The sequence below is a fragment of the Pecten maximus genome, chromosome 6 (genome assembly GCF_902652985.1).
Source record: "Pecten maximus chromosome 6, xPecMax1.1, whole genome shotgun sequence".
Taxonomy (NCBI): Eukaryota; Metazoa; Mollusca; class Bivalvia; order Pectinida; family Pectinidae; genus Pecten; species Pecten maximus.
The window spans coordinates 39,062,520-39,075,383 of record NC_047020.1 but is presented as its reverse complement, the minus strand read 5'-3'; the positions used below and the strand labels follow the sequence as shown (position 1 = coordinate 39,075,383).

Sequence of the window (12,864 nt, the reverse complement as noted above, 5' to 3'; positions counted from 1 at the left end):
GTTGATGAGGTAAATTTGGTCGGGTAGGGATGGTTGGTAAATGTGAAATGGGGAGGGGTTGATGAGATCAGGAAATATCCATAGGGATGATGGGGAAATATGAAATGGGCAGGGGTCAGTAAAATAGGAAAAGGTCCATAGGGATGGTTAACAAATGTGAAACAGGGAGGGGTTCAGGTAAGATGAGGAAGGAACCATATAGTCTAATAGGGATGGTTGGTAATATTTAGGGAGTTGGTGGAGATGAGAATGTCCTACACAATATGGATAGGTTATAAATGAGGGTTGCTGTACATGTGAAGCTAGGAGGGCTGAAATGAGGATGGATCAGAAAGGATAGGTTGGCAAATTAACGTGTTGTTCAAGTAATGAGGGATTGTAGAAGTTAGAAACATTTTGGTGGTTTTATGAAGTGTTTGAAGATAGTGTGGAAGCCCATGAGGTTTTTAATTGATAAACTGTTTTTAGAAGGCAGTACTTCAAATCGTCCTCCAAGTACCATTACAGATTATAGTTAATATAAAGTATTGCCTGATAGTGGGAAATGGATCGATACTCGTGTCTTCTGATAAGTAATAAACAGTTTCAAAATACTCCGAATTAAATAGACACCTGGTTTTGAGAATAACTTGAAAAATTCTTGAAGTGCAGATATCCATGCACTAGATATTTTATACTCGTAACAATTAGGTAGGTCTTTAACAGATTATATTGACAACTTAAATAACTATTAGTGGACACCAATATATTTACACATATTCGGATAGAATGCTTGTTAAACTTGAAAGTTAGAAGAGGTCAGGTTATGTAAAGATTTACTTAGATGATAAGACTATTTTTACTGAATATTTGTCAATAAATATGGAAATCAGTTTGACCTTGTGTAGTACAGGTGTCACTTTCATGTTCTACTCAAGGTTAAACACTCCTGTCTGAACAGCTATATATAACATTATATAAAATCATCTTGACGGTTGTAATACCCACAACACCTGTAGCTTTAGGCCTGAATATTTTCACACCAAATCCTCTTGTCTGGACTTCATAGGCCGGTAAATTACTATCAACCCGAGGCCTGCAATATTGCATTAAAATTTTACATGAAGCCCCGACAAACTGTGTAATGGACTTTATCTTCTGTAGAATATGGCAAACATCACACTGTTGTTATTTACATTGCAGTTATTTAGGAACATGTGATATTCAGCCTGGAGAGATAATTGGCCGGCTGGTATATTATACAGCAGGATTTATTGAACTAATTTGACTATCTATAAATCATATTAAGCCATAATGCTGCATATATGTCTTTCAGATATGTAAACAAATTTGTGTTTAATCATATACAATATTTTCAGTAGACCAAAAATATGTATTTTAGTCTTGACTGAAGAATAACATTATACAAAATGATAGCTCCCTAAGGGATAGATAAACTGGTCATTGTCTCTAAAATATTAAGATTATCCCTAAAATTGAGCTTTATGATTTTGGTATACTAAGTTCAGACTAGGGGGAGATAATCTAGCATTAGGTTTCAGCTCAGAATTACATAAGTTGGGCAGTCTACTGAAAGATGAAACTCTGATTTAGAGCGGTACCGGTATACGTATTATCCTCAAGGGGTTTTCAACAGAGAAAACTATGGTAACACACATTCATTGGAGTCAATATTGTATCAGTTATGATGCGTCAGTCAACAGTGCTCCTGTTAAATCATTTGAACTGAATTCTATTCAAACCTTAATGATTTTTTCTGTTCGAGAAATTTTCAAGTATGATTGATGATAACGATTTTTTCAATTCACAAGATTTATTTTCGTTCTTGATGAGTGTAGAGTTATGGTGTAATTAAGAGATAATACAGAGGTGAAGAGAGTTGAAGTACGAGAGGAAAGGATGATTGCTGGGTTCGTAACCTGTGGATCCACGAGTAATTACCTCGGAAACCCCTGACTGGGATTTAGATTCATGCAAGGGAATTTCTCATTGGCTTTCGACACAAAATCTGGGAAATAATCTTAAATGAAAAAGCCAATGTTTGGAACTGGATTATAGAACAAAGAATTAACCTTCTTCAGAACTGCAAGAATTATTCTGGCTTTCTATAATACTGTTGAACTATTAAAGGCATAGATCTGGTAGATTTAAACCTTCACAAGAACTGGAAGCCTTATTCTGCTTTCTGTAATACTGTTGAACTATTAAAGGCATATGCATACATCTGGAAGATTTAACATTTTTTGGAACCGTATACGTAACTCTTATTCCCGCTTTCTGTAATACTGTTGAACTATATATATTAAAGGCATACATCCGGTAGATTTACACCTTCACAGGAATTGCAAGCCTTTAAATTATTCTGGCTTTCTGTAATACTGTTGAACTATTAAAGGCATAGAACGTACTGCAAACATTTTTGGCTTTCTGTAATACTGTTGAACTGTTAAAGGCGTAGAACTGCAAAATCTTTTGGCTTTCTGTACACAATACTGTTGAACTATTAAAGGCATAGAACGTACTACAGACATTTTTGGCTTTCTGTAATACTGTTGAACTGTTAAAGGCGTAGAACTGCAAAATCTTTTGGCTTTCTGTACACAATACTGTTGAACTATTAAAGGCGTAGAACTGCAAGCCATATTCTAGCTTTCTGTAATCCTGTTGAACTATTAAAGGGGTACATCAGTTAGATTTGAACCTTTTAAACATTCTCAGAAGCTGCAAACCTCGTTATGGCTTTCTGTGATTAGTAAAACCTGTAACTGCAAGCTACAATTTGATTCTCCAAGTGATTGGAGCTCCGTAAACAAACACGTTTCAGACATCCCAGTGTAAGCCATTGATTAGATTTATACAGACAAATGTATGGCTATAGGTCACCAGACTAACTCAATTTGACCAATGTTGGATATTTAGCTAATGATATAAGATATTTGTTTTGGTATTTTGGGACGGTCTGCTAATTGTGTAATAGAATATCAGGGTTCAGTGTGGAGTAGTTGATGACATACTCGCCTTTAATCAGGACAGACTTGGTTTGATTCCCCGACTGGACACATGGGTCATTTCCCAACCATATTAAGACCACAGGCATTGTACACATGAGGTCCAGTCCAACAAAAGCCGCTTTGTTTCGTGATTATAAAATAAAATATTGCTGAAACAAACATTTTAAAGATTTTTTTCTTTAGTCAATCCTTGTTTTAGTAAAATCCTACAGGCTCGGGTTATGCAGGCATTTAGGAAAAAGTGTTACCGTATTCGACCTAATAATCATATCTGCCCCTATAAGCATACCCCGACCTCTAATCAAATCATATAAAAAGTTCCTTCTCACTGATCAGCTGCTTACATAATCTTCAATCCTTTAACCAAATTAAAGACGGGATTGTTTTCACTATATAAAGGTATTTAAATAAAAAAAAAATTCACCCAAATTTCACATGAAAATTTGTTCTCTGTATATGGTTTTATGTATACCCCTTTTGTATTTCTGGGGGCCGCGATGGCTGAGTTGTTAATGTTTCCCGACACTTTAACACTAGCCCTCCACTTCTGGGTTGCGAGTTCGAAACCTACGTGGGGCAGTTGCCAGGTACTGACCGTAGACCGATGGTTTTTCTCCTGGTACTCCAGCTTTCCTCCAACTCCAAAACCAGGCACATCCTTAAATGACCCTGGCTGTTAATAGGACGTTAAACAAAATAAATCAAACCAAAATTGTGTTTCTGTATGTGCACGTACAGGGTTCTTGTGAGGTTGAATATGGTATTAAAAATACAGCTGGATAAACATTTTCCATTGCCATTTAATCTGCTTCTGCTTCTGAAATATTACGTATACAATATGATTTATAATATACAATAATACATATAATATATCCGCATAACGGGTTTTCCTTCATGCTTAAAAAAATTATGATTTAAGTAAGTTTTATACAGAAGCCATTTGCATAATAAGCATTTGTTTACACAGAAGAGTTGGTATGTTCCCCATGATAAACATATATAAACTTGATCTAAAGATCAACGACCTCCCTCAATTAATGCCTCACCCGTGGAGTCCCTATCTCATGTGTTTAATTTTCTCTACATTTACCAACACATGCGGCATCAAATTGTGAAAATAACAGTTCTATTACCATTCCTTCATGTTTACATTAAAGAGATTTAATACGGAAAGAGATAACTGGAGATATCTTGGGTACAAAAATACCTGTTTTTGTTTTTAGAACTTTCAATTTGATTGCAGATAAGGTATTTATGTATATACAGGTTGCTGGCGTCTGCGGTTGGTATTTTCGTTTAATGTTGAAACTACACAGTGTCGACTATGCTAGGATTCATCTGCTGCAGGTATCACATGCGGTATGCTGAAATCCGATTGGTCGATGTGTGCTGCTGGTTTTGATGATGGGTCTACTTTAACAGATAATTTCCACAAAGCATCAACTCGTTTAATACAGTATTGTTTATGAGCCCCGGCCCTGGGATCTAGAAAATGTTCATTCCAACCTATTATTAAGACTCAACCAGGGAAAATTCAATCTAGGGATTCCCATTTGGAAATCTTAGTATTTGAATAACTATGGTAGCAAATCGATCTAATGCTTCTTGTCTAGAAATGAAGGTATTTCAATAAAGACAGACTCAAATGAATAGTTAAACCTGTTTTATTTCTGTAGCGAACTTTGTGAGAGCATTACCGTGGGTGTAGCAATATTTGTTAATGATGCGGGAGCCTTGCTGTGAGTGGAAAAGTTAAATGTAATATTTACTGTAGGTTGGCTGTATTGGTGGTATTTTCATGCTCAGAGCAGTTAAAATAATGATATAAATATTTCAATAACACATGAAATAAAACGAAAATAGCAGTAAGGATATGAAATAAATTTGAAGATTTCAAATATATCTGCATTATAATGGTATACAAAAGTCACTTACATAATAAAGCCGACAAAATTTAAGTGAAATATTTGACGTTTTTTACCTACCACAAAAATAAAACAGCACCTCTTTAATTTCTCATTACATGTATGTATATGTACAGTATTTGCAAAAGTAAATCTCAGAGGGGAAAATTAAAAAAATGTTGCTGATGCCCAGAAATCTTTTAGCATAATGAGTACATATACATGTATATATGAACACAGACTGAATTTTCAGTATGGTAAAATTTACTTCACAGGGTATCTCAAATCACAAAATAAAAGATAAGTCATTGTGGAAGAGTTGTGAGAGTTTGAATATTGAAATCAATTTCATATGTATTACAGATATATTCTGCAGTGTATTTTGTAGTTTTCTCATATATTTTTTTTTTTCCCCGGCTATATCTATTTGGATATTAATATGCTATACCACTTTTTTTTCCCAGTAATTCACAAAACAAAACTTGTAATGACATTTATTAAATTTATGATATACATGTATAATAATGATAAAAAATAGATTTTTTGTCTTTTTAATCAAACAATCTTTTGATAGGTTACATAAGTTTTCAATTTGGAGGCACACAATACTTTAACCTAATCTAAAGCCTCTGGGGCCCATTCTTAAAATAAAATAAAATATTATGTCATCTTCAATAACAATATGTGCAATTACTGAAACAGACGGACCTTGTGTCTATATCCATTCAGCTTTAGTTTGTTACTGTTCAACAAGGAGGTGAGTGTGAACTTTGATTAGCTTAATATGACTTCTACAGACTCATTACCACAAGTGTAGGAGAGTGGGCTGATGTCATTGAAGATAAACCTGTGACAAGTGGCTACTACTGCTATGAGCATAATTTCCTGAATTGTTAGCTTAAAAATTGCAAAAAAAAATTTTCTGCATTAAAAGCATTTGAATAATTTTAGTAAAATTTGTTTTCGTTTTTTTTTTTTTTTGCCTCGAGAGGTTCATTATGACAAATATTCAGACACTCCCATCTTTTAAATGAAATATCACTGCAATTTTTGTGTCGAATGTTATTGCGACGAACGACGAAAGCTAATAAGGCATTAAAGAAAACTGTTTGTGATCAACTTTTGATATTTCTGATGGCTTGTGCTGGTACTGTAACACAGGGAGCAGAGTATAGCTAGGTAGTGCTTTACTAATTAGGAGGCTGTAGTTGGTGACGAGGAAAATAATAAAACAACATCATATCCTTTATATTCATAAAATAGTAATGGTAGACTCCCAGCAGGATGTGTTTTGTCAATCTTCTAGTCAACAATGCCGTGGAAACTGTTCAAATTTGGGATTTGACAATGGTATTGATGTGGATAACATCCATATGTTTGATGGGATTAGATTTCTTCTACATCTGTTGATGTCAATGTACCGATGACTAATGTTATTCCATGTTTAATGTGTTGTAGTTTTTCATCTTTATGAGATTGACTGCCTCGTTATAAAGTATTACTGACTTCCTCTTATAATTAATTTACTACGCATAACGGGCATTTTCTTTGTAACATTATATCAAAGCATGGAACCATTCACTATTTAAGCTTAAAGAAGCTTTTTCAGAATCTTTTTGCAATAAAAATTACCTTTTTTTTGATAATGCTGCATAAACTTGAACAAATATCAGATTCTGTGAATTTTCAAATAATTTTTTTAAAAATCTCACATGGAATGGAATTGAAAATATAAGTAAGAAAACTATGTAAAATAATAATGATAATTTCCATTAAATTATTTATCGATATAGCTGTAAACTTTCAGTGATGGAGATAATCTGGACAAAGTATGTAGGAGATATATATATATATATGTATAGTTAAGGGATTTGGTGATATTTGGAGTGCTGTAAGTTTCGTGTGAGGTTTCTGGATGTTGAAGTCGATAAAAGGATATATGTATTATAGTCTGTACAGTGAAAGGCTTTGATTTGTACACTCGCCAGTATATATGACATTTGACGGCGTGTTTGACAACTTTGTTGATGCAGTTCAATAAGTGTTGCTATAGACAAGATCAGCTATGGACCCCATTTATTGGTTTCCTACAAACGAAGAGAACTAGCAGGCCTATCACGAGAGCCCTGCGGTACTATCTAACACGGTCCTCATGTTATTGTCAGAAGATCTAATAAAACTCCGAACTACAGCTACGTGTCTTCCTCATACAGAGTCGTCGTGGTCACAAATTCACCAATAAGTATATCCCTTGTAGCGTAAACTGGCATTGATCAGACCTTTTCTGGCTATAATGAAATATAATGAACAATTTACTCAAAGTAAACTTGTTACTTGCTTGGTAAATTTTTGGCAGCATCATTTTCAAAGGACTTCAGAAAGAATGATGCAATGCAATTTTGTATTGTACACTTTGTACATGGAACGGATGATGAAATTTCTCGGGGAAAGTGTCTTTTTTCTTCTCTATTATTTGATAAGATCGATTTCTTCAGGAAACTGGGGAATAAGGTCGCTGGACATTTATTGAGAGCACTTATTGTCTCTGTGGATTGACATGCTCGCCACTAAGTTCCATTAGTGCTCTGCTATAGAATTTTGATGATAACTGTATTGAACTTGGCGAGGGTAATGATAGAGACAGTCTCACTGTTAGTGTTCTAGCCTGCAGGTCGAGCTTAGCCTAATGGACAGCCACGATTCCATGCAAAGGTTCTTGTACTGTTAGTGAACATTTTCACATGCAGATCAGATTTTCAAATTAATTCATAAACTGTTGTAAACGGGGTAATTCTCGTTTTGGTGTGAAATGAAGCTAGAAAAACGAACACTTCCAGATGGCTTTGAATATTTCAAGAATGTACTTTTTGTACTGAGATTCTGTTGAGTAGAGAATCGCTATGAAGGAATCATTGGTAGTAGCTGATGGCTACCTCACTGAACAACATATGGGAAACCCGTCTTATGCCATCCAGAGCAATTTATGGGGTAGGATTATCACCCTGAGAACAGCCGGGGTCATTTTGAGGTGAGGGTCTCCTTGTAGTAGTTGGTGACTACCTCACTGAACAATATACAGGAGGCCCGTCGCATGCCATCCAGAGCAATTAGGGAAATGTGTCTTTCCCGGAGAGATAAAAATGACAGCACAGACCGACCCGCTTCTCATGATCAGCTTCTTGAGAAAGGAATATTTTACTCTGTAGTTTATCATTACCAAATCTGGAATTGCTATTGTTTTTAAAGCAATTATTGCACTGTTGTTATGGAAACAAAAACTGACATCCATAAAACTGGTAGAACACACAAAATGGCCTGTGTAAAAATTCATAAGGATGCTCAGTGAATGTGTCTTTGTGGCAATTTTCTGTAGTCATTACATAGCTGCACTGCCAAGATAAAATTTTTGCACATTTCATATAATTTAAAAATAAACAAGATTTTTAAATTTTTTGTTGGTGTAGTTGCATATTTATTAAAAGACCCTAAATGTGGAAATCGATTGAATCTGCAATATTATGTCATATTAACGAAGTCACTGTGATATTTCCTTGTGAATAATTCTTAGGTTTCAATATAAACGGCATATTATTGAAGGTGAAAATTAGATTTAATATCTGGTTGGATTTTACAATAGTGCACATTGTTTGTGTGAGAGAGGGCTTCAATAGTATACTTACCCCTGAGTGGGAAATCTGTTCAAATTGCCCATTTATGGTACATTTATGGCTCGAAAGGGTTGTAATAAAGACAGGAGTGTTAATATAGTCTCGGGCTAGAAATATGAATTTCTCAAAATTTCCAATCATAAATAAATAAAGTCTGTACTGTACGTATGGTGGAATGAGGTAGGGCCGGAAACCTCTGTGACGAAAGTAATGCTTACAAATATATATAATTATTATATTGACAGAAAATGTCATGCTAGCAGTTTACTTCGGATTAAAAATTACTGTGGTACAACATGTATACTGCAGTGGTTATTTTAATGTAAACTTATTTTACAACAATTGCGAAACAAGTTATATTAACTTTAATATAGTAATCACACTTGCTGGACCGATGGAAGCATTGGTGGGTTTTACTGTGGGATGAAATTAGTGTATCCAGAGAAAATCCACGTGTCAGGTGACCCCATACCTTTTCACGTTTGATCACAGCTGGGAATCAAACCCTAGCGGTCTAGGTCTATACCACCTGATCACTGCCATTTTGACAATTTTGTAGAATTGATCATTAAAAGCAATTTCATAAGCAGGGTGAGCATATCAATGAATGTTATATATGAATATATGTTTCATATTTGTATTTTACTGGAGAAATATGACACTGCCTGGGTATAAAGTGTTACACAATCCAAATATTCATGATAAGTGTGGTTGTGCAAAGCATGAATTTCTTAAAAAACAAAGCTTAAATACAATGTGATCATTCATAACTTATAAGGTTCAAATTGTAATGATTTCAAGTCATTGTCTCGAGGCTATCAAGACAAAAATACTTGCAAAGTTTGAACAAATTCTTCATCAAATTGTTTTTTTTGGAAACCAAAGATTGTGACTTATTAAGCTGACCAGACAGTGTAAGTCCATGTGTATGAAGACAAATAGACATGTTTAAAAGTAATGTGATCACTATAATTCAATTCTCACACTACTTGGCTGTGTACAGAAGGCTCAGAATTTTCAGGTCACCTGAGACGAAGTTTAAAGTGACCTAGCTACTGCAATTGCCTTTTGTATGGCTAGTGCATTGTCCGCTGTAAACAATTTACATTTTGACTTTTCAATAACCTAGAGGCCCAGGGTCATGATATTAGGGGTCAAATGTTTTAAAAATTTTCAATAATTCCTTGTCAGTAACAAAGAAGCTGAGGGTCATGATATTTGGGTCAGTGATATGCTGGGATGAAAGACTACCAAGTTTGTTCAAATTGATGACCTTGGCCTATTTTCAAGGTCAAAGGGGTCAGTTGTGTAAGAATCTTTAAATAACATCTTCTCAATAACCAAGAGGCCTAGGGCCATAATATTGGGCCAGTAGCATTTTGTGACAAAGGGCTACTATGTTTTTTTTTAAATGAATGACCTTGACTTACTTTCAAAGTCAAATGTATCAAAATGGGTCAAATTGACTGAATTTCAAAAATCTTCTTCTCAATGCCCACCTAAGATAAGAATCAAATACTCCTAATAGATAGAAGGGTCTTAAGGTGCCTTACCAAAATCGTGAATTTCATGACCCTGGGGTCTTTCATTTCCCCTGGGGGAGAGGGTCAGCTTTACCAAAGTGTAAGGAAAATAACTTTTTGAGCATTGCTTGCAGAATTGGCATTAGAAATAATCACAATTGGTTAGAATTTATTGGTATGGGATGACAGTTTGATGGTATACACATATGGGCCCCGACTGTCAAAATGCGTCAATTCAAATTGACCATTAAGTCCGGGATCCAATGAGCCTGTTGTTTTATTTGACAAGGTCAGAATATGACAGGTCTACTAAGTATTGAGACAATTACCTACAGCATTTATTTTGATATTATTTCAATATATTTTATTTGCAAATATACAAAAGAGATCAGGTACGAGTTAAAAAGAACTTATAATCTATTTTTAATCTGTTATGAAATTGTATAAAAAACTGTCCATCACGATAATTTTTGATATGTGTTTCTCGTATATTTTCAGAAATTTTGCAAGACAGAGATCTATCATAGAGAAGGAATATGCCCAGGTAAGTGTCAGGTGTTCTGGATGTGATAGTGATCCTTAGTGTTACAGGTGTACTGGATGTGATGGGTGATCCTTAGGGTTACAGGTGTTCTGGATGTGATGGTTGATCCCTGGGGATACAGGTGTTCTGGACTTGATGGTTGATCCTTAGGGTTACAGGTGTTCTGGATGTGATGGGTGATCCTTAGGGTTACAGGTGTTCTGGACTTGAAGGGTGATCCTTAGGGTTACAGGTGTTCTGGACTTGAAGGGTGATCCTTAGGGTTACAGGTGTTCAGGATGTGATCAGTGATCCTTAGGGTTACAGGTGTTCTGGATGTGATGGGTGATCCTTAGGGTTACAGGTGTTCTGGATGTGATGGGTGATCCTTAGGGTTACAGATGTTCTGGATGTGATGGGGGATCCTTAGGGTTACAGGTGTTCTGGATGTGATGGGTGATCCTTAGGGTTACAGGTGTTCTGGGTATGATGGGTGATCCTTAGGGTTACAGGTGTTCTGGATGTGATGGGTGATCCTTAGGGTTACAGGTGTTCTGTATGTGATGGGTGATCCTTAGGGTTACAGGTGTTCTGGATGTGATGGGTGATCCTTAGGGTTACAGATGTTCTGGATATGATGGGTGATCCTTAGGGTTACAGGTGTTCTGGATGTGATGGGTGATCTTTAGGGTTACAGGTGTTCTGGACATGATGGGTGATCCTTAGGGTTACAGGTGTTCTGGATGTGATGGGTGATCCTTAGGGTTACAGGTGTTCTGGACGTGATGGGTGATTAGATGTTTCTTTAGTGATCAGCGTGAAATTATCTGCCTTTGAGGACTCACAAATTGAAATATCAACTTATGTTAGATTTTACATCAAAGGTATTGCATGCTGCATCATCTCAGCAATGTCCCTTTTTCAATTACTTTGTCTGAATTTTGTAATTTTCTGTTTTTTTTCTGTATTTCTCATTTTGTAAGGGCCCATTTTCATAGGCTCACTAATAGGTATACATAATTAAAAGGAAATTTCTGAAAGTGTTTGTAAATCTTTGACTTCAAAGGCCAAGACATGTAATAAATGTACTTGAGATGTGCAAACATTTTCTACAAAATTCTGATTATCGATTCTGAAAGTAAAACAGATTCCCATCACTTCTCATTAAGACCTGTGATTTACAAATAGCAATATCTAAAACATTCATTGTGATTTACAGCTGATGTTGACTGTTTTCAGATTCAAACAAATTTAGATTTTCACAATTTATATTGATAACAAAGTGATAAATCTCCATACAAGTTCCGAGTCCTGTACTCATAGAATTTTGATTGAATTTCTGGAAATACTTAAAATTGATATTGTATGATTCATTGTCTCCAGCAAAACATTTGAAAAGGACTCGTGAAAATAAATTGTAGATTGATCACTGATTGGTCTTCCATCTAAATCTAGCTGTGAATGAGATATATATCTTCTGTATTTTGACAGTACTAGAATAGGGTTGACTATTTATCGTCCTAACTAACCAGTTTGTCAGGATTTCTCCAAAATGCTGCATAGAATCTCAATGGGTCTTAATGGTAATTGTAAATGATGAAAATTTATTTTACGATTTGACACTTATTTGTGGATTCATGCTACTTTTGCCCTCAGGAAATAGAATATGTACATCCAATTTATAATACTGCCGATTATGTGCTGATGAATTTTCAGTTTCTCCTTAAACATTGTGTGGTTCCGTATTGATATGCAGTGTCGGCGAGTTCACTAGAGTTTAATTGAATTATCATGGCTTGACAGAAGTTGACATCAAGACATTTGTAACACGGTGCCGTAATCTGACATAGCCCGCCATCGATCTATTATCCGACTTTTGTCTGAAGGAAGTAGCGGCATCCTTTCTGGATACCAGATTCGACGAAAGTAATCCCGCTAAAGAAATACATTGTAATGGATTTGTGTCCGACTGGTGTTTGACGATGGTGGATGGGAGGTCGGGCCGGTCTGATGTATCAAAGTCTGGTATAACAAATCATTTCTGGTTTCCATTGTGATCAAACAAATGATACGTGAGAATTGGCTCGTGCTTTATGGTATGACCAAATAATAAATGTATTGGAATGGTTTGCTGTTATGACTAACATTCTGATATTACACTGCGAGTTTTTTTTGTTTTTTTTTTAGCCAGAAAGCATCTAGCAAATCCCAGCATGAACTTTCGATCTATGATAT

General features: G+C 35.4%; 1 protein-coding gene across 7 annotated transcripts in view; it reads left to right on the top strand.

The window, feature by feature from the left end:
* The window catches only part of LOC117329743 (F-BAR and double SH3 domains protein 2-like), a 101,261-nt gene that overhangs the window by 1,725 nt on the left and 86,672 nt on the right, over nucleotides 1-12,864 (top strand). For all 7 annotated transcript variants that reach the window (XR_004533258.1, XM_033887851.1, XM_033887850.1 and 4 more), the window contains exon 3: nucleotides 10,605-10,650. Coding sequence is in view for 6 of the 7 variants with exons in the window: in XM_033887851.1 (XP_033743742.1) it covers nucleotides 10,605-10,650 (46 nt within the window). In the remaining variant the exon portion in view is untranslated. The remainder of the gene's footprint in view (nucleotides 1-10,604; nucleotides 10,651-12,864) is intronic.